Source organism: Notolepis coatsorum (genome assembly GCF_963971535.1).
Source record: "Notolepis coatsorum genome assembly, chromosome: 6".
Lineage (NCBI taxonomy): Eukaryota > Metazoa > Chordata > Actinopteri > Aulopiformes > Paralepididae > Notolepis > Notolepis coatsorum.
The window spans coordinates 183,396,785-183,421,611 of NC_140170.1; the positions used below are offsets into that span (position 1 = coordinate 183,396,785).

Genomic DNA, 24,827 nt, shown 5'->3' on the forward strand with positions numbered 1-24,827 from the left:
TGAGTGCCCCGTATTGCCTTTAGTTTGAACAGTTATTATCATGGTAGGGGGTTCTGTCGGGAGATGAAGTTGTATGTTACTAATTTATTAATAAATTATAACTAACTACTAAATAACTAATCATAGTTTGGATGGCTATTAAGTTGCAAATTATATTTACTAGTCAAAATCCTGTGATTTTAGGTTGTTGACAAGTAGCTATAGATTGGATAGACTAGCTTAGTACATCACATTTATACAGTCAATTAATATATCATCACCTGCCGTATTAGAACCCTGATCAATAATACATTATTGGACTTTATAATACACATCGATACAAAGTGGAAATGCTATTCCAAAAATAATACATTCCAGGCTCATTTAATTATAATGAAAAATATGAACTACCCCATAGCCAAACACAGGTCTTATGATTTCCAATAGTCAAGTGCAAATAGTATTCATTATTTGATCATATGAGCTCTATTTCTGTACAACAACCTTGCGTTGTATGTTAAATGCATTATTACAACAACAATAACCTTTTATAACGTTATTGTTGACATCAAACTCCAGCAATCAGAGTCTAAAATCTGACTTCATAAGTAACCCTCAGCAATACTGATCATCTCCGGTCCCCTCTCCCTCCATGTTTAGCAGGATACACAGCCTCCACATCTGGCTGAGAGGTTACTCTGCTCATCAGGCATCCCCTGTGGTTTGGACTTCAACAAATTCACTGATAAACCACACCATGCTCTCTCCACTCATACTGGTAATGCTTCAAATCTAGTCACAATTTCTCTAGATGTGTTTCTGTCATACAACATAAAATCACAGATTAGGGCCTAACTTTTCTGAACAGTATTTACTAATAAGGACACTTTTGATCAAACTGATCAGCAGCTCAATAGTTGCTTTTATGTTTCACAAGGTGCTCTGAATATGCCCTTACAAAAAAAATATTTTCTGTTTTACCATGGTACCAGTCATATAAATTATTTACCATGGTACAGCCATATAGTAAATGTAATGGAACCATTAATAACATGGTTATAACATGGTATAGTCCATTTTAAACCATGATATCAATGGTACATGGCATCATTTGTTATCATAGAAATGCCAGGATACATTTTTGTAAGAGATGTTTCAAAATGGAAATGGGGGACCCTGATGTAAACAAGACAAACGTCTTTCTCTGGTCTGCATCCCCTTAACAATTGTGTGTATTGAGCCGTACTGTATTGTACCCATTCTGCAATCTGTTAAATATTGATTGATTGATTGAACATTTTATTAACAGATTGCAGAATGGGTACAATACAGTACGGCTCAATACACACAATTCCCATTGAAATGCCTATCTCTTCCTCCCTTCTGAGATAATTGTTGAATATATATATGTAACGGGGAAGCCCGTGGGTATGTCCACAGTCACGGAAACAAGGTGTGTTGACGAGTGACTGTGGCAGTGCGGGCTAGTAAATTAAACTCACTTCCCCATAACAGGGTTAACAGACGCAAAGGGAAGGTTGTTTGGAGTGAATTCACTTCTTAGTGCAGCGGCCTGTGTCGTCGCCCGCGGACGCGGGAGCCCCCTGTTCGACTCCCCCTCGGGACATTCTCATTTAACATCAAACACAACGCAGACCAATATGATCCGTCACATATAGATACACAAATGTTCTAGAATGTTTGGTTATGACATCATACTGTGACATCACAAATGTTCTAGAATGTTTGATTATGACATCGTACTTTGACATCACAAATGTTCTAGAATGTTTGATTATGACATCATACTGTGACATCACAAATGTTCTAGAATGTTATGACAAAAAAGATGGTTCAATGACTTTATCTAAATCCAATCAATATTACTAATGCCGTTTCAATGTAAGGTTATAAAAATAAACATATAAACATGCATAAATACAATAACCTAAATATATAGCTTTGGCTTCTCTACAGAGAGTAAAGCAGAACAAACTCATGGCTGAAACTCTTCTGCCCTCTACTGGCTAAATGAGAACTTAACTTCTATTAGCTTTACACACGTGCGCCACGACCGACCAATCGTATCGTAGTACTATTTGCATCGACCTCCTACAGATAAGGCAGGAAACCGTAAGCGACCGTCACCATTCGATTCTGATAAGCCGTCGAATATGCCAGCCAAACGAGCGCCCAAGAAGGGCTCCAGGAAGGGCTCCAAGAAGGGCTCCAAGAAGACCGCTGCCAAGGGAGGCAAGACGCGCAGAAAGTCCAGGAAGGAGAGTTATGCCATCTACATTTACAAAGTCCTGAAGCAGGTTCATCCCGACACCGGCGTTTCCTCCAAGGCCATGGGGATCATGAACTCCTTCGTTAACGACATCTTCGAGCGCATCGCTGGAGAAGCCTCTCGCCTGGCTCTCTACAACAAGCGTCGCACCATCACCTCCAGGGAGATCCAGACCGCTGTGCGTCTGCTGCTGCCCGGTGAGCTGGCGAAGCACGCTGTGTCTGAGGGAACCAAGGCTGTGACCAAGTACACTAGCTCCAAGTAAACTACGCTGTTCACTGACTATTAACCCAAAGGCTCTTTTAAGAGCCACCCACTCTGTCCTGAGAGAGTTATTCCTATTATTATAATGATCGCGCTATTCATCAAAGTGGTTGAGTGCCCCGTATTGCCTTTAGTTTGAACAGTTATTATCATGGTAGGGGGTTCTGTCGGGAGATGAAGTTGTATGTTACTAATTGATTAATAAATTATAACTAACTACTAAATAACTAATCATAGTTTGGATGGCTATTAAGTTGCAAATTATATTTACTAGTCAAAATCCTGTGATTTTAGGTTGTTGACAAGTAGCTATAGATTGGATAGACTAGCTTAGTACATCACATTTATACAGTCAATTAATATATCATCACCTGCCGTATTAGAACCCTGATCAATAATACATTATTGGACTTTATAATACACATCGATACAAAGTGGAAATGCTATTCCAAAAATAATACATTCCAGGCTCATTTAATTATAATGAAAAATATGAACTACCCCATAAACACAGGTCTTATGATTTCCAATAGTCAAGTGCAAATAGTATTCATTATTTGATCATATGAGCTCTATTTCTGTACAATTTACAACCTTGCGTTGTATGTTAAATGCATTATTACAACAACAATAACCTTTTATAACGTTATTGTTGACATCAAACTCCAGCAATCAGAGTCTAAAATCTGACTTCATAAGTAACCCTCAGCAATACTGATCATCTCCGGTCCCCTCTCCCTCCATGTTTAGCAGGATACACAGCCTCCACATCTGGCTGAAAGGTTACTCTGCTCATCAGGCATCCCCTGTGGTTTGGACTTCAACAAATTCACTGATAAACCACACCATGCTCTCTCCACTCATAATGGTAATGCTTCAAATCTAGTCACAATTTCTCTAGATGTGTTTCTGTCATACAACATAAAATCACAGATTAGGGCCTAACTTTTCTGAACAGTATTTACTAATAAGGACACTTTTGATCAAACTGATCAGCAGCTCAATAGTTGCTTTTATGTTTCACAAGGTGCTCTGAATATGCCCTTACAAAAAAAATATTTTCTGTTTTACCATGGTACCAGTCATATAAATTATTTACCATGGTACAGCCATATAGTAAATGTAATGGAACCATTAATAACATGGTTATAACATGGTATAGTCCATTTTAAACCATGATATCAATGGTACATGGCATCATTTGTTATCATAGAAATGCCAGGATACATTTTTGTAAGAGATGTTTCAAAATGGAAATGGGGGACCCTGATGTAAACAAGACAAACGTCTTTCTCTGGTCTGCATCCCCTTAACAATTGTGTGTATTGAGCCGTACTGTATTGTACCCATTCTGCAATCTGTTAAATATTGATTGATTGATTGAACATTTTATTAACAGATTGCAGAATGGGTACAATACAGTACGGCTCAATACACACAATTCCCATTGAAATGCCTATCTCTTCCTCCCTTCTGAGATAATTGTTGAATATATATATGTAACGGGGAAGCCTGTGGGTATGTCCACAGTCACGGAAACAGGTGTGTTGACGAGTGACTGTGGCAGTGCGGGCTAGTAAATTAAACTCACTTCCCCATAACAGGGTTAACAGACGCATAGGTACGGTAGTTAGGAGTGAATTCACTTCTTAGTGCAGCGGCCTGTGTCGTCGCCCGCGGACGCGGGAGCCCCCTGTTCGACTCCCCCTCGGGACATTCTCATTTAACATCAAACACAACGCAGACCAATATGATCCGTCACAGTGGTGCCCAGTGACCCGGATGTCCTGAGGGGCGTGAGTTTAGGGAGGTGAGTGTAACGGGGAAGCCCGTGGGTATGTCCACAGTCACGGAAACAGGTGTGTTGACGAGTGACTGTGGCAGTGCGGGCTAGTAAATTAAACTCACTTCCCCATAACAGGGTTAACAGACGCATAGGTACGGTAGTTAGGAGTGAATTCACTTCTTAGTGCAGCGGCCTGTGTCGTCGCCCGCGGACGCGGGAGCCCCCTGTTCGACTCCCCCTCGGGACATTCTCATTTAACATCAAACACAACGCAGACCAATATGATCCGTCACATATAGATACACAAATGTTCTAGAATGTTTGGTTATGACATCATACTGTGACATCACAAATGTTCTAGAATGTTTGATTATGACATCGTACTTTGACATCACAAATGTTCTAGAATGTTTGATTATGACATCATACTGTGACATCACAAATGTTCTAGAATGTTATGACAAAAAAGATGGTTCAATGACTTTATCTAAATCCAATCAATATTACTAATGCCGTTTCAATGTAAGGTTATAAAAATAAACATAAACATGCATAAATACAATAACCTAAATATATAGCTTTGGCTTCTCTACAGAGAGTAAAGCAGAACAAAATCATGGCTGAAACTCTTCTGCCCTCTACTGGCTAAATGAGAACTTAACTTCTATTAGCTTTACACACGTGCGCCACGACCGACCAATCGTATCGTAGTACTATTTGCATCGACCTCCTACAGATAAGGCAGGAAACCGTAAGCGACCGTCACCATTCGATTCTGATAAGCCGTCGAATATGCCAGCCAAGCGAGCGCCCAAGAAGGGCTCCAGGAAGGGCTCCAAGAAGGGCTCCAAGAAGACCGCTGCCAAGGGAGGCAAGACGCGCAGAAAGTCCAGGAAGGAGAGTTATGCCATCTACATTTACAAAGTCCTGAAGCAGGTTCATCCCGACACCGGCGTTTCCTCCAAGGCCATGGGGATCATGAACTCCTTCGTTAACGACATCTTCGAGCGCATCGCTGGAGAAGCCTCGCGCCTGGCTCTCTACAACAAGCGTCGCACCATCACCTCCAGGGAGATCCAGACCGCTGTGCGTCTGCTGCTGCCCGGTGAGCTGGCGAAGCACGCTGTGTCTGAGGGAACCAAGGCTGTGACCAAGTACACTAGCTCCAAGTAAACTACGCTGTTCACTGACTATTAACCCAAAGGCTCTTTTAAGAGCCACCCACTCTGTCCTGAGAGAGTTATTCCTATTATTATATTTATAATGATCGCGCTATTCATCAAAGTGGTTGAGTGCCCCGTATTGCCTTTAGTTTGAACAGTTATTATCATGGTAGGGGGTTCTGTCGGGAGATGAAGTTGTATGTTACTAATTGATTAATAAATTATAACTAACTACTAAATAACTAATCATAGTTTGGATGGCTATTAAGTTGCAAATTATATTTACTAGTCAAAATCCTGTGATTTTAGGTTGTTGACAAGTAGCTATAGATTGGATAGACTAGCTTAGTACATCACATTTATACAGTCAATTAATATATCATCACCTGCCGTATTAGAACCCTGATCAATAATACATTATTGGACTTTATAATACACATCGATACAAAGTGGAAATGCTATTCCAAAAATAATACATTCCAGGCTCATTTAATTATAATGAAAAATATGAACTACCCCATAGCCAAACACAGGTCTTATGATTTCCAATAGTCAAGTGCAAATAGTATTCATTATTTGATCATATGAGCTCTATTTCTGTACAATTTACAACCTTGCGTTGTATGTTAAATGCATTATTACAACAACAATAACCTTTTATAACGTTATTGTTGACATCAAACTCCAGCAATCAGAGTCTAAAATCTGACTTCATAAGTAACCCTCAGCAATACTGATCATCTCCGGTCCCCTCTCCCTCCATGTTTAGCAGGATACACAGCCTCCACATCTGGCTGAAAGGTTACTCTGCTCATCAGGCATCCCCTGTGGTTTGGACTTCAACAAATTCACTGATAAACCACACCATGCTCTCTCCACTCATACTGGTAATGCTTCAAATCTAGTCACAATTTCTCTAGATGTGTTTCTGTCATACAACATAAAATCACAGATTAGGGCCTAACTTTTCTGAACAGTATTTACTAATAAGGACACTTTTGATCAAACTGATCAGCAGCTCAATAGTTGCTTTTATGTTTCACAAGGTGCTCTGAATATGCCCTTACAAAAAAAATATTTTCTGTTTTACCATGGTACCAGTCATATAAATTATTTACCATGGTACAGCCATATAGTAAATGTAATGGAACCATTAATAACATGGTTATAACATGGTATAGTCCATTTTAAACCATGATATCAATGGTACATGGCATCATTTGTTATCATAGAAATGCCAGGATACATTTTTGTAAGAGATGTTTCAAAATGGAAATGGGGGACCCTGATGTAAACAAGACAAACGTCTTTCTCTGGTCTGCATCCCCTTAACAATTGTGTGTATTGAGCCGTACTGTATTGTACCCATTCTGCAATCTGTTAAATATTGATTGATTGATTGAACATTTTATTAACAGATTGCAGAATGGGTACAATACAGTACGGCTCAATACACACAATTCCCATTGAAATGCCTATCTCTTCCTCCCTTCTGAGATAATTGTTGAATATATATATGTAACGGGGAAGCCTGTGGGTATGTCCACAGTCACGGAAACAAGGTGTGTTGACGAGTGACTGTGGCAGTGCGGGCTAGTAAATTAAACTCACTTCCCCATAACAGGGTTAACAGACGCATGGTAGTTAGGAGTGAATTCACTTCTTAGTGCAGCGGCCTGTGTCGTCGCCCGCGGACGCGGGAGCCCCCTGTTCGACTCCCCCTCGGGACATTCTCATTTAACATCAAACACAACGCAGACCAATATGAGCCGTCACATATAGATACACAAATGTTCTAGAATGTTTGGTTATGACATCATACTGTGACATCACAAATGTTCTAGAATGTTTGGTTATGACATCATACTGTGACATCACAAATGTTCTAGAATGTTTGATTATGACATCGTACTTTGACATCACAAATGTTCTAGAATGTTTGATTATGACATCATACTGTGACATCACAAATGTTCTAGAATGTTATGACAAAAAAGATGGTTCAATGACTTTATCTAAATCCAATCAATATTACTAATGCCGTTTCAATGTAAGGTTATAAAAATAAACATATAAACATGCATAAATACAATAACCTAAATATATAGCTTTGGCTTCTCTACAGAGAGTAAAGCAGAACAAAATCATGGCTGAAACTCTTCTGCCCTCTACTGGCTAAATGAGAACTTAACTTCTATTAGCTTTACACACGTGCGCCACGACCGACCAATCGTATCGTAGTACTATTTGCATCGACCTCCTACAGATAAGGCAGGAAACCGTAAGCGACCGTCACCATTCGATTCTGATAAGCCGTCGAATATGCCAGCCAAGCGAGCGCCCAAGAAGGGCTCCAGGAAGGGCTCCAAGAAGGGCTCCAAGAAGACCGCTGCCAAGGGAGGCAAGACGCGCAGAAAGTCCAGGAAGGAGAGTTATGCCATCTACATTTACAAAGTCCTGAAGCAGGTTCATCCCGACACCGGCGTTTCCTCCAAGGCCATGGGGATCATGAACTCCTTCGTTAACGACATCTTCGAGCGCATCGCTGGAGAAGCCTCGCGCCTGGCTCTCTACAACAAGCGTCGCACCATAGATCCAGACCGCTGTGCGTCTGCTGCTGCCCGGTGAGCTGGCGAAGCACGCTGTGTCTGAGGGAACCAAGGCTGTGACCAAGTACACTAGCTCCAAGTAAACTACGCTGTTCACTGACTATTAACCCAAAGGCTCTTTTAAGAGCCACCCACTCTGTCCTGAGAGAGTTATTCCTATTATTATATTTATAATGATCGCGCTATTCATCAAAGTGGTTGAGTGCCCCGTATTGCCTTTAGTTTGAACAGTTATTATCATGGTAGGGGGTTCTGTCGGGAGATGAAGTTGTATGTTACTAATTGATTAATAAATTATAACTAACTACTAAATAACTAATCATAGTTTGGATGGCTATTAAGTTGCAAATTATATTTACTAGTCAAAATCCTGTGATTTTAGGTTGTTGACAAGTAGCTATAGATTGGATAGACTAGCTTAGTACATCACATTTATACAGTCAATTAATATATCATCACCTGCCGTATTAGAACCCTGATCAATAATACATTATTGGACTTTATAATACACATCGATACAAAGTGGAAATGCTATTCCAAAAATAATACATTCCAGGCTCATTTAATTATAATGAAAAATATGAACTACCCCATAGCCAAACACAGGTCTTATGATTTCCAATAGTCAAGTGCAAATAGTGTTCATTATTTGATCATATGAGCTCTATTTCTGTACAATTTACAACCTTGCGTTGTATGTTAAATGCATTATTACAACAACAATAACCTTTTATAACGTTATTGTTGACATCAAACTCCAGCAATCAGAGTCTAAAATCTGACTTCATAAGTAACCCTCAGCAATACTGATCATCTCCGGTCCCCTCTCCCTCCATGTTTAGCAGGATACACAGCCTCCACATCTGGCTGAGAGGTTACTCTGCTCATCAGGCATCCCCTGTGGTTTGGACTTCAACAAATTCACTGATAAACCACACCATGCTCTCTCCACTCATACTGGTAATGCTTCAAATCTAGTCACAATTTCTCTAGATGTGTTTCTGTCATACAACATAAAATCACAGATTAGGGCCTAACTTTTCTGAACAGTATTTACTAATAAGGACACTTTTGATCAAACTGATCAGCAGCTCAATAGTTGCTTTTATGTTTCACAAGGTGCTCTGAATATGCCCTTACAAAAAAAATATTTTCTGTTTTACCATGGTACCAGTCATATAAATTATTTACCATGGTACAGCCATATAGTAAATGTAATGGAACCATTAATAACATGGTTATAACATGGTATAGTCCATTTTAAACCATGATATCAATGGTACATGGCATCATTTGTTATCATAGAAATGCCAGGATACATTTTTGTAAGAGATGTTTCAAAATGGAAATGGGGGACCCTGATGTAAACAAGACAAACGTCTTTCTCTGGTCTGCATCCCCTTAACAATTGTGTGTATTGAGCCGTACTGTATTGTACCCATTCTGCAATCTGTTAAATATTGATTGATTGATTGAACATTTTATTAACAGATTGCAGAATGGGTACAATACAGTACGGCTCAATACACACAATTCCCATTGAAATGCCTATCTCTTCCTCCCTTCTGAGATAATTGTTGAATATATATATGTAACGGGGAAGCCCGTGGGTATGTCCACAGTCACGGAAACAGGTGTGTTGACGAGTGACTGTGGCAGTGCGGGCTAGTAAATTAAACTCACTTCCCCATAACAGGGTTAACAGACGCATAGGTACGGTAGTTAGGAGTGAATTCACTTCTTAGTGCAGCGGCCTGTGTCGTCGCCCGCGGACGCGGGAGCCCCCTGTTCGACTCCCCCTCGGGACATTCTCATTTAACATCAAACACAACGCAGACCAATATGATCCGTCACAGTGGTGCCCAGTGACCCGGATGTCCTGAGGGGCGTGAGTTTAGGGAGGTGAGTGTAACGGGGAAGCCCGTGGGTATGTCCACAGTCACGGAAACAGGTGTGTTGACGAGTGACTGTGGCAGTGCGGGCTAGTAAATTAAACTCACTTCCCCATAACAGGGTTAACAGACGCATAGGTACGGTAGTTAGGAGTGAATTCACTTCTTAGTGCAGCGGCCTGTGTCGTCGCCCGCGGACGCGGGAGCCCCCTGTTCGACCCCCCCTCGGGACATTCTCATTTAACATCAAACACAACGCAGACCAATATGATCCGTCACATATACATACACAAATGTAAGGTTATAAAAATAAACATATAAACATGCATAAATACAATAACCTAAATATATAGCTTTGGCTTCTCTACAGAGAGTAAAGCAGAACAAAATCATGGCTGAAACTCTTCTGCCCTCTACTGGCTAAATGAGAACTTAACTTCTATTAGCTTTACACACGTGCGCCACGACCGACCAATCGTATCGTAGTACTATTTGCATCGACCTCCTACAGATAAGGCAGGAAACCGTAAGCGACCGTCACCATTCGATTCTGATAAGCCGTCGAATATGCCAGCCAAGCGAGCGCCCAAGAAGGGCTCCAGGAAGGGCTCCAAGAAGGGCTCCAAGAAGACCGCTGCCAAGGGAGGCAAGACGCGCAGAAAGTCCAGGAAGGAGAGTTATGCCATCTACATTTACAAAGTCCTGAAGCAGGTTCATCCCGACACCGGCGTTTCCTCCAAGGCCATGGGGATCATGAACTCCTTCATTAACGACATCTTCGAGCGCATCGCTGGAGAAGCCTCGCGCCTGGCTCTCTACAACAAGCGTCGCACCATCACCTCCAGGGAGATCCAGACCGCTGTGCGTCTGCTGCTGCCCGGTGAGCTGGCGAAGCACGCTGTGTCTGAGGGAACCAAGGCTGTGACCAAGTACACTAGCTCCAAGTAAACTACGCTGTTCACTGACTATTAACCCAAAGGCTCTTTTAAGAGCCACCCACTCTGTCCTGAGAGTTATTCCTATTATTATATTTATAATGATCGCGCTATTCATCAAAGTGGTTGAGTGCCCCGTATTGCCTTTAGTTTGAACAGTTATTATCATGGTAGGGGGTTGTCGGGAGATGAAGTTGTATGTTACTAATTGATTAATAAATTATAACTAACTACTAAATAACTAATCATAGTTTGGATGGCTATTAAGTTGCAAATTATATTTACTAGTCAAAATCCTGTGATTTTAGGTTGTTGACAAGTAGCTATAGATTGGATAGACTAGCTTAGTACATCACATTTATACAGTCAATTAATATATCATCACCTGCCGTATTAGAACCCTGATCAATAATACATTATTGGACTTTATAATACACATCGATACAAAGTGGAAATGCTATTCCAAAAATAATACATTCCAGGCTCATTTAATTATAATGAAAAATATGAACTACCCCATAGCCAAACACAGGTCTTATGATTTCCAATAGTCAAGTGCAAATAGTATTCATTATTTGATCATATGAGCTCTATTTCTGTACAATTTACAACCTTGCGTTGTATGTTAAATGCATTATTACAACAACAATAACCTTTTATAACGTTATTGTTGACATCAAACTCCAGCAATCAGAGTCTAAAATCTGACTTCATAAGTAACCCTCAGCAATACTGATCATCTCCGGTCCCCTCTCCCTCCATGTTTAGCAGGATACACAGCCTCCACATCTGGCTGAAAGGTTACTCTGCTCATCAGGCATCCCCTGTGGTTTGGACTTCAACAAATTCACTGATAAACCACACCATGCTCTCTCCACTCATACTGGTAATGCTTCAAATCTAGTCACAATTTCTCTAGATGTGTTTCTGTCATACAACATAAAATCACAGATTAGGGCCTAACTTTTCTGAACAGTATTTACTAATAAGGACACTTTTGATCAAACTGATCAGCAGCTCAATAGTTGCTTTTATGTTTCACAAGGTGCTCTGAATATGCCCTTACAAAAAAAATATTTTCTGTTTTACCATGGTACCAGTCATATAAATTATTTACCATGGTACAGCCATATAGTAAATGTAATGGAACCATTAATAACATGGTTATAACATGGTATAGTCCATTTTAAACCATGATATCAATGGTACATGGCATCATTTGTTATCATAGAAATGCCAGGATACATTTTTGTAAGAGATGTTTCAAAATGGAAATGGGGGACCCTGATGTAAACAAGACAAACGTCTTTCTCTGGTCTGCATCCCCTTAACAATTGTGTGTATTGAGCCGTACTGTATTGTACCCATTCTGCAATCTGTTAAATATTGATTGATTGATTGAACATTTTATTAACAGATTGCAGAATGGGTACAATACAGTACGGCTCAATACACACAATTCCCATTGAAATGCCTATCTCTTCCTCCCTTCTGAGATAATTGTTGAATATATATATGTAACGGGGAAGCCTGTGGGTATGTCCACAGTCACGGAAACAGGTGTGTTGACGAGTGACTGTGGCAGTGCGGGCTAGTAAATTAAACTCACTTCCCCATAACAGGGTTAACAGACGCATGGTAGTTAGGAGTGAATTCACTTCTTAGTGCAGCGGCCTGTGTCGTCGCCCGCGGACGTGGGAGCCCCCTGTTCGACTCCCCCTCGGGACATTCTCATTTAACATCAAACACAACGCAGACCAATATGAGCCGTCACATATAGATACACAAATGTTCTAGAATGTTTGGTTATGACATCATACTGTGACATCACAAATGTTCTAGAATGTTTGATTATGACATCGTACTTTGATAGAAGTTAAGTTCTCATTTAGCCAGTAGAGGGCAGAAGAGTTTCAGCCATGATTTTGTTCTGCTTTACTCTCTGTAGAGAAGCCAAAGCTATATATTTAGGTTATTGTATTTATGCATGTTTATATGTTTATTTTTATAACCTTACATTGAAACGGCATTAGTAATATTGATTGGATTTAGATAAAGTCATTGAACCATCTTTTTTGTCATAACATTCTAGAACATTTGTGATGTCACAGTATGATGTCATAATCAAACATTCTAGAACATTTGTGATGTTAGCTTTACACACGTGCGCCACGACCGACCAATCGTATCGTAGTACTATTTGCATCGACCTCCTACAGATAAGGCAGGAAACCGTAAGCGACCGTCACCATTCGATTCTGATAAGCCGTCGAATATGCCAGCCAAGCGAGCGCCCAAGAAGGGCTCCAGGAAGGGCTCCAAGAAGGGCTCCAAGAAGACCGCTGCCAAGGGAGGCAAGACGCGCAGAAAGTCCAGGAAGGAGAGTTATGCCATCTACATTTACAAAGTCCTGAAGCAGGTTCATCCCGACACCGGCGTTTCCTCCAAGGCCATGGGGATCATGAACTCCTTCGTTAACGACATCTTCGAGCGCATCGCTGGAGAAGCCTCGCGCCTGGCTCTCTACAACAAGCGTCGCACCATCACCTCCAGGGAGATCCAGACCGCTGTGCGTCTGCTGCTGCCCGGTGAGCTGGCGAAGCACGCTGTGTCTGAGGGAACCAAGGCTGTGACCAAGTACACTAGCTCCAAGTAAACTACGCTGTTCACTGACTATTAACCCAAAGGCTCTTTTAAGAGCCACCCACTCTGTCCTGAGAGAGTTATTCCTATTATTATATTTATAATGATCGCGCTATTCATCAAAGTGGTTGAGTGCCCCGTATTGCCTTTAGTTTGAACAGTTATTATCATGGTAGGGGGTTCTGTCGGGAGATGAAGTTGTATGTTACTAATTGATTAATAAATTATAACTAACTACTAAATAACTAATCATAGTTTGGATGGCTATTAAGTTGCAAATTATATTTACTAGTCAAAATCCTGTGATTTTAGGTTGTTGACAAGTAGCTATAGATTGGATAGACTAGCTTAGTACATCACATTTATACAGTCAATTAATATATCATCACCTGCCGTATTAGAACCCTGATCAATAATACATTATTGGACTTTATAATACACATCGATACAAAGTGGAAATGCTATTCCAAAAATAATACATTCCAGGCTCATTTAATTATAATGAAAAATATGAACTACCCCATAGCCAAACACAGGTCTTATGATTTCCAATAGTCAAGTGCAAATAGTGTTCATTATTTGATCATATGAGCTCTATTTCTGTACAATTTACAACCTTGCGTTGTATGTTAAATGCATTATTACAACAACAATAACCTTTTATAACGTTATTGTTGACATCAAACTCCAGCAATCAGAGTCTAAAATCTGACTTCATAAGTAACCCTCAGCAATACTGATCATCTCCGGTCCCCTCTCCCTCCATGTTTAGCAGGATACACAGCCTCCACATCTGGCTGAGAGGTTACTCTGCTCATCAGGCATCCCCTGTGGTTTGGACTTCAACAAATTCACTGATAAACCACACCATGCTCTCTCCACTCATACTGGTAATGCTTCAAATCTAGTCACAATTTCTCTAGATGTGTTTCTGTCATACAACATAAAATCACAGATTAGGGCCTAACTTTTCTGAACAGTATTTACTAATAAGGACACTTTTGATCAAACTGATCAGCAGCTCAATAGTTGCTTTTATGTTTCACAAGGTGCTCTGAATATGCCCTTACAAAAAAAATATTTTCTGTTTTACCATGGTACCAGTCATATAAATTATTTACCATGGTACAGCCATATAGTAAATGTAATGGAACCATTAATAACATGGTTATAACATGGTATAGTCCATTTTAAACCATGATATCAATGGTACATGGCATCATTTGTTATCATAGAAATGCCAGGATACATTTTTGTAAGAGATGTTTCAAAATGGAAATGGGGGACCCTGATGTAAACAAGACAAACGTCTTTCTCTGGTCTGCATCCCCTTAACAATTGTGTGTATTGAGCCGTACTGTATTGTACCCATTCTGCAATCTGTTAAATATTGATTGATTGATTGAACATTTTATTAACAGATTGCAGAATGGGTACAATACAGTACGGCTCAATACACACAATTCCCATTGAAATGCCTATCTCTTCCTCCCTTCTGAGATAATTGTTGAATATATATATGTAACGGGGAAGCCTGTGGGTATGTCCACAGTCACGGAAACAGGTGTGTTGACGAGTGACTGTGGCAGTGTGGGCTAGTAAATTAAACTCACTTCCCCATAACAGGGTTAACAGACGCATGGTAGTTAGGAGTGAATTCACTTCTTAGTGCAGCGGCCTGTGTCGTCGCCCGCGGACGCGGGAGCCCCCTGTTCGACTCCCCCTCGGGACATTCTCATTTAACATCAAACACAACGCAGACCAATATGATCCGTCACATATAGATACACAAATGTTCTAGAATGTTTGGTTATGACATCATACTGTGACATCACAAATGTTCTAGAATGTTTGATTATGACATCGTACTTTGATAGAAGTTAAGTTCTCATTTAGCCAGTAGAGGGCAGAAGAGTTTCAGCCATGATTTTGTTCTGCTTTACTCTCTGTAGAGAAGCCAAAGCTATATATTTAGGTTATTGTATTTATGCATGTTTATATGTTTATTTTTATAACCTTACATTGAAACGGCATTAGTAATATTGATTGGATTTAGATAAAGTCATTGAACCATCTTTTTTGTCATAACATTCTAGAACATTTGTGATGTCACAGTATGATGTCATAATCAAACATTCTAGAACATTTGTGATGTTAGCTTTACACACGTGCGCCACGACCGACCAATCGTATCGTAGTACTATTTGCATCGACCTCCTACAGATAAGGCAGGAAACCGTAAGCGACCGTCACCATTCGATTCTGATAAGCCGTCGAATATGCCAGCCAAGCGAGCGCCCAAGAAGGGCTCCAGGAAGGGCTCCAAGAAGGGCTCCAAGAAGACCGCTGCCAAGGGAGGCAAGACGCGCAGAAAGTCCAGGAAGGAGAGTTATGCCATCTACATTTACAAAGTCCTGAAGCAGGTTCATCCCGACACCGGCGTTTCCTCCAAGGCCATGGGGATCATGAACTCCTTCGTTAACGACATCTTCGAGCGCATCGCTGGAGAAGCCTCGCGCCTGGCTCTCTACAACAAGCGTCGCACCATCACCTCCAGGGAGATCCAGACCGCTGTGCGTCTGCTGCTGCCCGGTGAGCTGGCGAAGCACGCTGTGTCTGAGGGAACCAAGGCTGTGACCAAGTACACTAGCTCCAAGTAAACTACGCTGTTCACTGACTATTAACCCAAAGGCTCTTTTAAGAGCCACCCACTCTGTCCTGAGAGAGTTATTCCTATTATTATATTTATAATGATCGCGCTATTCATCAAAGTGGTTGAGTGCCCCGTATTGCCTTTAGTTTGAACAGTTATTATCATGGTAGGGGGTTCTGTCGGGAGATGAAGTTGTATGTTACTAATTGATTAATAAATTATAACTAACTACTAAATAACTAATCATAGTTTGGATGGCTATTAAGTTGCAAATTATATTTACTAGTCAAAATCCTGTGATTTTAGGTTGTTGACAAGTAGCTATAGATTGGATAGACTAGCTTAGTACATCACATTTATACTGTCAATTAATATATCATCACCTGCCGTATTAGAACCCTGATCAATAATACATTATTGGACTTTATAATACACATCGATACAAAGTGGAAATGCTATTCCAAAAATAATACATTCCAGGCTCATTTAATTATAATGAAAAATATGAACTACCCCATAGCCAAACACAGGTCTTATGATTTCCAATAGTCAAGTGCAAATAGTGTTCATTATTTGATCATATGAGCTCTATTTCTGTACAATTTACAACCTTGCGTTGTATGTTAAATGCATTATTACAACAACAATAACCTTTTATAACGTTATTGTTGACATCAAACTCCAGCAATCAGAGTCTAAAATCTGACTTCATAAGTAACCCTCAGCAATACTGATCATCTCCGGTCCCCTCTCCCTCCATGTTTAGCAGGATACACAGCCTCCACATCTGGCTGAGAGGTTACTCTGCTCATCAGGCATCCCCTGTGGTTTGGACTTCAACAAATTCACTGATAAACCACACCATGCTCTCTCCACTCATACTGGTAATGCTTCAAATCTAGTCACAATTTCTCTATATGTGTTTCTGTCATACAACATAAAATCACAGATTAGGGCCTAACTTTTCTGAACAGTATTTACTAATAAGGACACTTTTGATCAAACTGATCAGCAGCTCAATAGTTGCTTTTATGTTTCACAAGGTGCTCTGAATATGCCCTTACAAAAAAAATATTTTCTGTTTTACCATGGTACCAGTCATATAAATTATTTACCATGGTACAGCCATATAGTAAATGTAATGGAACCATTAATAACATGGTTATAACATGGTATAGTCCATTTTAAACCATGATATCAATGGTACATGGCATCATTTGTTATCATAGAAATGCCAGGATACATTTTTGTAAGAGATGTTTCAAAATGGAAATGGGGGACCCTGATGTAAACAAGACAAACGTCTTTCTCTGGTCTGCATCCCCTTAACAATTGTGTGTATTGAGCCGTACTGTATTGTACCCATTCTGCAATCTGTTAAATATTGATTGATTGATTGAACATTTTATTAACAGATTGCAGAATGGGTACAATACAGTACGGCTCAATACACACAATTCCCATTGAAATGCCTATCTCTTCCTCCCTTCTGAGATAATTGTTGAATATATATATGTAACGGGGAAGCCTGTGGGTATGTCCACAGTCACGGAAACAGGTGTGTTGACGAGTGACTGTGGCAGTGCGGGCTAGTAAATTAAACTCACTTCCCCATAACAGGGTTAACAGACGCATAGGTACGGTAGTTAGGAGTGAATTCACTTCTTAGTGCAGCGGCCTGTGTCGTCGCCCGCGGACGCGGGAGCCCCCTGTTCGACTCCCCCTCGGGACATTCTCATTTAACATCAAACACAACGCAGACCAATATGATCCGTCACATATAGATACACAAATGTTCTAGAATGTTTGGTTATGACATCATACTGTGACATCACAAATGTTCTAGAATGTTTGATTATGACATCGTACTTTGATAGAAGTTAAGTTCTCATTTAGCCAGTAGAGGGCAGAAGAGTTTCAGCCATGATTTTGTTCTGCTTTACTCTCTGTAGAGAAGCCAAAGCTATATATTTAGGTTATTGTATTTATGCATGTTTATATGTTTATTTTTATAACCTTACATTGAAACGGCATTAGTAATATTGATTGGATTTAGATAAAGTCATTGAACCATCTTTTTTGTCATAACATTCTAGAACATTTGTGATGTCACAGTATGATGTCATAATCAAACATTCTAGAACATTTGTGATGTTAGCTTTACACACGTGCGCCACGACCGACCAATCGTATCGTAGTACTATTTGCATCGACCTCCTACAGATAAGGCAGGAAACCGTAAGCGACCGTCACCATTCGATTCTGATAAGCCGTCGAATATGCCAGCCAAGCGAGCGCCCAAGAAGGGCTCCAGGAAGGGCTCCAAGAAGGGCTCCAAGAAGACCGCTGCCAAGGGAGGCAAGACGCGCAGAAAGTCCAGGAAGGAGAGTTATGCCATCTACATTTACAAAGTCCTGAAGCAGGTTCATCCCGACACCGGCGTTTCCTCCAAGGCCATGGGGATCATGAACTCCTTCGTTAACGACATCTTCGAGCGCATCGCTGGAGAAGCCTCGCGCCTGGCTCTCTACAACAAGCGTCGCACCATCACCTCCAGGGAGATCCAGACCGCTGTGCGTCTGCTGCTGCCCGGTGAGCTGGCGAAGCACGCTGTGTCTGAGGGAACCAAGGCTGTGACCAAGTACACTAGCTCCAAGTAAACTACGCTGTTCACTGACTATTAACCCAAAGGCTCTTTTAAGAGCCACCCACTCTGTCCTGAGAGAGTTATTCCTATTATTATATTTATAATGATCGCGCTATTCATCAAAGTGGTTGAGTGCCCCGTATTGCCTTTAGTTTGAACAGTTATTATCATGGTAGGGGGTTCTGTCGGGAGATGAAGTTGTATGTTACTAATTGATTAATAAATTATAACTAACTACTAAATAACTAATCATAGTTTGGATGGCTATTAAGTTGCAAATTATATTTACTAGTCAAAATCCTGTGATTTTAGGTTGTTGACAAGTAGCTATAGATTGGATAGACTAGCTTAGTACATCACATTTATACAGTCAATTAATATATCATCACCTGCCGTATTAGAACCCTGATCAATAATACATTATTGGACTTTATAATACACATCGATACAAAGTGGAAATGCTATTCCAAAAATAATACATTCCAGGCTCATTTAATTATAATGAAAAATATGAACTACCCCATAGCCAAACACAGGTCTTATGATTTCCAATAGTCAAGTGCAAATAGTGTTCATTATTTGATCATATGAGCTCTATTTCTGTACAATTTACAACCTTGCGTTGTATGTTAAATGCATTATTACAACAACAATAACCTTTTATAACGTTATTGTTGACATCAAACTCCAGCAATCAGAGTCTAAAATCTGACTTCATAAGTAACCCTCAGCAATACTGATCATCTCCGGTCCCCTCTCCCTCCATGTTTAGCAGGATACACAGCCTCCACATCTGGCTGAGAGGTTACTCTGCTCATCAGGCATCCCCTGTGGTTTGGACTTCAACAAATTCACTGATAAACCACACCATGCTCTCTCCACTCATACTGGTAATGCTTCAAATCTAGTCACAATTTCTCTAGATGTGTTTCTGTCATACAACATAAAATCACAGATTAGGGCCTAACTTTTCTGAACAGTATTTACTAATAAGGACACTTTTGATCAAACTGATCAGCAGCTCAATAGTTGCTTTTATGTTTCACAAGGTGCTCTGAATATGCCCTTACAAAAAAAATATTTTCTGTTTTACCATGGTACCAGTCATATAAATTATTTACCATGGTACAGCCATATAGTAAATGTAATGGAACCATTAATAACATGGTTATAACATGGTATAGTCCATTTTAAACCATGATATCAATGGTACATGGCATCATTTGTTATCATAGAAATGCCAGGATACATTTTTGTAAGAGATGTTTCAAAATGGAAATGGGGGACCCTGATGTAAACAAGACAAACGTCTTTCTCTGGTCTGCATCCCCTTAACAATTGTGTGTATTGAGCCGTACTGTATTGTACCCATTCTGCAATCTGTTAAATATTGATTGATTGATTGAACATTTTATTAACAGATTGCAGAATGGGTACAATACAGTACGGCTCAATACACACAATTCCCATTGAAATGCCTATCTCTTCCTCCCTTCTGAGATAATTGTTGAATATATATATGTAACGGGGAAGCCTGTGGGTATGTCCACAGTCACGGAAACAGGTGTGTTGACGAGTGACTGTGGCAGTGTGGGCTAGTAAATTAAACTCACTTCCCCATAACAGGGTTAACAGACGCATGGTAGTTAGGAGTGAATTCACTTCTTAGTGCAGCGGCCTGTGTCGTCGCCCGCGGACGCGGGAGCCCCCTGTTCGACTCCCCCTCGGGACATTCTCATTTAACATCAAACACAACGCAGACCAATATGATCCGTCACATATAGATACACAAATGTTCTAGAATGTTTGGTTATGACATCATACTGTGACATCACAAATGTTCTAGAATGTTTGATTATGACATCGTACTTTGATAGAAGTTAAGTTCTCATTTAGCCAGTAGAGGGCAGAAGAGTTTCAGCCATGATTTTGTTCTGCTTTACTCTCTGTAGAGAAGCCAAAGCTATATATTTAGGTTATTGTATTTATGCATGTTTATATGTTTATTTTTATAACCTTACATTGAAACGGCATTAGTAATATTGATTGGATTTAGATAAAGTCATTGAACCATCTTTTTTGTCATAACATTCTAGAACATTTGTGATGTCACAGTATGATGTCATAATCAAACATTCTAGAACATTTGTGATGTTAGCTTTACACACGTGCGCCACGACCGACCAATCGTATCGTAGTACTATTTGCATCGACCTCCTACAGATAAGGCAGGAAACCGTAAGCGACCGTCACCATTCGATTCTGATAAGCCGTCGAATATGCCAGCCAAGCGAGCGCCCAAGAAGGGCTCCAGGAAGGGCTCCAAGAAGGGCTCCAAGAAGACCGCTGCCAAGGGAGGCAAGACGCGCAGAAAGTCCAGGAAGGAGAGTTATGCCATCTACATTTACAAAGTCCTGAAGCAGGTTCATCCCGACACCGGCGTTTCCTCCAAGGCCATGGGGATCATGAACTCCTTCGTTAACGACATCTTCGAGCGCATCGCTGGAGAAGCCTCGCGCCTGGCTCTCTACAACAAGCGTCGCACCATCACCTCCAGGGAGATCCAGACCGCTGTGCGTCTGCTGCTGCCCGGTGAGCTGGCGAAGCACGCTGTGTCTGAGGGAACCAAGGCTGTGACCAAGTACACTAGCTCCAAGTAAACTACGCTGTTCACTGACTATTAACCCAAAGGCTCTTTTAAGAGCCACCCACTCTGTCCTGAGAGAGTTATTCCTATTATTATATTTATAATGATCGCGCTATTCATCAAAGTGGTTGAGTGCCCCGTATTGCCTTTAGTTTGAACAGTTATTATCATGGTAGGGGGTTCTGTCGGGAGATGAAGTTGTATGTTACTAATTGATTAATAAATTATAACTAACTACTAAATAACTAATCATAGTTTGGATGGCTATTAAGTTGCAAATTATATTTACTAGTCAAAATCCTGTGATTTTAGGTTGTTGACAAGTAGCTATAGATTGGATAGACTAGCTTAGTACATCACATTTATACTGTCAATTAATATATCATCACCTGCCGTATTAGAACCCTGATCAATAATACATTATTGGACTTTATAATACACATCGATACAAAGTGGAAATGCTATTCCAAAAATAATACATTCCAGGCTCATTTAATTATAATGAAAAATATGAACTACCCCATAGCCAAACACAGGTCTTATGATTTCCAATAGTCAAGTGCAAATAGTGTTCATTATTTGATCATATGAGCTCTATTTCTGTACAATTTACAACCTTGCGTTGTATGTTAAATGCATTATTACAACAACAATAACCTTTTATAACGTTATTGTTGACATCAAACTCCAGCAATCAGAGTCTAAAATCTGACTTCATAAGTAACCCTCAGCAATACTGATCATCTCCGGTCCCCTCTCCCTCCATGTTTAGCAGGATACACAGCCTCCACATCTGGCTGAGAGGTTACTCTGCTCATCAGGCATCCCCTGTGGTTTGGACTTCAACAAATTCACTGATAAACCACACCATGCTCTCTCCACTCATACTGGTAATGCTTCAAATCTAGTCACAATTTCTCTATATGTGTTTCTGTCATACAACATAAAATCACAGATTAGGGCCTAACTTTTCTGAACAGTATTTACTAATAAGGACACTTTTGATCAAACTGATCAGCAGCTCAATAGTTGCTTTTATGTTTCACAAGGTGCTCTGAATATGCCCTTACAAAAAAAATATTTTCTGTTTTACCATGGTACCAGTCATATAAATTATTTACCATGGTACAGCCATATAGTAAATGTAATGGAACCATTAATAACATGGTTATAACATGGTATAGTCCATTTTAAACCATGATATCAATGGTACATGGCATCATTTGTTATCATAGAAATGCCAGGATACATTTTTGTAAGAGATGTTTCAAAATGGAAATGGGGGACCCTGATGTAAACAAGACAAACGTCTTTCTCTGGTCTGCATCCCCTTAACAATTGTGTGTATTGAGCCGTACTGTATTGTACCCATTCTGCAATCTGTTAAATATTGATTGATTGATTGAACATTTTATTAACAGATTGCAGAATGGGTACAATACAGTACGGCTCAATACACACAATTCCCATTGAAATGCCTATCTCTTCCTCCCTTCTGAGATAATTGTTGAATATATATATGTAACGGGGAAGCCTGTGGGTATGTCCACAGTCACGGAAACAGGTGTGTTGACGAGTGACTGTGGCAGTGCGGGCTAGTAAATTAAACTCACTTCCCCATAACAGGGTTAACAGACGCATAGGTACGGTAGTTAGGAGTGAATTCACTTCTTAGTGCAGCGGCCTGTGTCGTCGCCCGCGGACGCGGGAGCCCCCTGTTCGACTCCCCCTCGGGACATTCTCATTTAACATCAAACACAACGCAGACCAATATGATCCGTCACATATAGATACACAAATGTTCTAGAATGTTTGGTTATGACATCATACTGTGACATCACAAATGTTCTAGAATGTTTGATTATGACATCGTACTTTGATAGAAGTTAAGTTCTCATTTAGCCAGTAGAGGGCAGAAGAGTTTCAGCCATGATTTTGTTCTGCTTTACTCTCTGTAGAGAAGCCAAAGCTATATATTTAGGTTATTGTATTTATGCATGTTTATATGTTTATTTTTATAACCTTACATTGAAACGGCATTAGTAATATTGATTGGATTTAGATAAAGTCATTGAACCATCTTTTTTGTCATAACATTCTAGAACATTTGTGATGTCACAGTATGATGTCATAATCAAACATTCTAGAACATTTGTGATGTTAGCTTTACACACGTGCGCCACGACCGACCAATCGTATCGTAGTACTATTTGCATCGACCTCCTACAGATAAGGCAGGAAACCGTAAGCGACCGTCACCATTCGATTCTGATAAGCCGTCGAATATGCCAGCCAAGCGAGCGCCCAAGAAGGGCTCCAGGAAGGGCTCCAAGAAGGGCTCCAAGAAGACCGCTGCCAAGGGAGGCAAGACGCGCAGAAAGTCCAGGAAGGAGAGTTATGCCATCTACATTTACAAAGTCCTGAAGCAGGTTCATCCCGACACCGGCGTTTCCTCCAAGGCCATGGGGATCATGAACTCCTTCGTTAACGACATCTTCGAGCGCATCGCTGGAGAAGCCTCGCGCCTGGCTCTCTACAACAAGCGTCGCACCATCACCTCCAGGGAGATCCAGACCGCTGTGCGTCTGCTGCTGCCCGGTGAGCTGGCGAAGCACGCTGTGTCTGAGGGAACCAAGGCTGTGACCAAGTACACTAGCTCCAAGTAAACTACGCTGTTCACTGACTATTAACCCAAAGGCTCTTTTAAGAGCCACCCACTCTGTCCTGAGAGAGTTATTCCTATTATTATATTTATAATGATCGCGCTATTCATCAAAGTGGTTGAGTGCCCCGTATTGCCTTTAGTTTGAACAGTTATTATCATGGTAGGGGGTTCTGTCGGGAGATGAAGTTGTATGTTACTAATTGATTAATAAATTATAACTAACTACTAAATAACTAATCATAGTTTGGATGGCTATTAAGTTGCAAATTATATTTACTAGTCAAAATCCTGTGATTTTAGGTTGTTGACAAGTAGCTATAGATTGGATAGACTAGCTTAGTACATCACATTTATACAGTCAATTAATATATCATCACCTGCCGTATTAGAACCCTGATCAATAATACATTATTGGACTTTATAATACACATCGATACAAAGTGGAAATGCTATTCCAAAAATAATACATTCCAGGCTCATTTAATTATAATGAAAAATATGAACTACCCCATAGCCAAACACAGGTCTTATGATTTCCAATAGTCAAGTGCAAATAGTGTTCATTATTTGATCATATGAGCTCTATTTCTGTACAATTTACAACCTTGCGTTGTATGTTAAATGCATTATTACAACAACAATAACCTTTTATAA

The 24,827-nt window shown here is 40.3% G+C and overlaps 8 protein-coding genes across 8 annotated transcripts; all 8 read left to right on the plus strand.

The window, feature by feature from the left end:
• Positions 1-2,153: 2,153 nt before the first annotated feature.
• Positions 2,154-2,534, plus strand: LOC311230611 (histone H2B 1/2-like; the record flags this gene model as incomplete). Its single annotated transcript, XM_084316940.1, has 1 exon — positions 2,154-2,534. One exon carries the CDS (start codon positions 2,154-2,156, stop codon positions 2,532-2,534), a length of 381 nt encoding a protein of 126 aa, XP_084173066.1.
• Positions 2,535-5,111: 2,577 nt separating this feature from the next.
• LOC311230279 (histone H2B 1/2-like) lies at positions 5,112-5,492 on the plus strand (the record flags this gene model as incomplete). Its single annotated transcript, XM_084316504.1, has 1 exon — positions 5,112-5,492. The coding sequence occupies one exon, from the start codon at positions 5,112-5,114 to the stop codon at positions 5,490-5,492; it is 381 nt and encodes a 126-aa protein (XP_084172630.1).
• A 5,058-nt stretch (positions 5,493-10,550) lies between these two features.
• On the plus strand, positions 10,551-10,931 carry LOC311229881 (histone H2B 1/2-like; the record flags this gene model as incomplete). The annotated part of the gene is made up of 1 exon (XM_084315950.1): positions 10,551-10,931. One exon carries the CDS (start codon positions 10,551-10,553, stop codon positions 10,929-10,931), a length of 381 nt encoding a protein of 126 aa, XP_084172076.1.
• A 2,262-nt stretch (positions 10,932-13,193) lies between these two features.
• On the plus strand, positions 13,194-13,574 carry LOC311229882 (histone H2B 1/2-like; the record flags this gene model as incomplete). The annotated part of the gene is made up of 1 exon (XM_084315951.1): positions 13,194-13,574. One exon carries the CDS (start codon positions 13,194-13,196, stop codon positions 13,572-13,574), a length of 381 nt encoding a protein of 126 aa, XP_084172077.1.
• A 2,266-nt stretch (positions 13,575-15,840) lies between these two features.
• LOC311229883 (histone H2B 1/2-like) lies at positions 15,841-16,221 on the plus strand (the record flags this gene model as incomplete). The annotated part of the gene is made up of 1 exon (XM_084315952.1): positions 15,841-16,221. The coding sequence occupies one exon, from the start codon at positions 15,841-15,843 to the stop codon at positions 16,219-16,221; it is 381 nt and encodes a 126-aa protein (XP_084172078.1).
• Positions 16,222-18,493: 2,272 nt separating this feature from the next.
• Positions 18,494-18,874, plus strand: LOC311229884 (histone H2B 1/2-like; the record flags this gene model as incomplete). Its single annotated transcript, XM_084315953.1, has 1 exon — positions 18,494-18,874. The coding sequence occupies one exon, from the start codon at positions 18,494-18,496 to the stop codon at positions 18,872-18,874; it is 381 nt and encodes a 126-aa protein (XP_084172079.1).
• Positions 18,875-21,140: 2,266 nt separating this feature from the next.
• Positions 21,141-21,521, plus strand: LOC311229885 (histone H2B 1/2-like; the record flags this gene model as incomplete). Its single annotated transcript, XM_084315954.1, has 1 exon — positions 21,141-21,521. One exon carries the CDS (start codon positions 21,141-21,143, stop codon positions 21,519-21,521), a length of 381 nt encoding a protein of 126 aa, XP_084172080.1.
• Positions 21,522-23,793: 2,272 nt separating this feature from the next.
• On the plus strand, positions 23,794-24,174 carry LOC311229886 (histone H2B 1/2-like; the record flags this gene model as incomplete). Its single annotated transcript, XM_084315955.1, has 1 exon — positions 23,794-24,174. One exon carries the CDS (start codon positions 23,794-23,796, stop codon positions 24,172-24,174), a length of 381 nt encoding a protein of 126 aa, XP_084172081.1.
• Between the last annotated feature and the right edge of the window lie 653 nt (positions 24,175-24,827).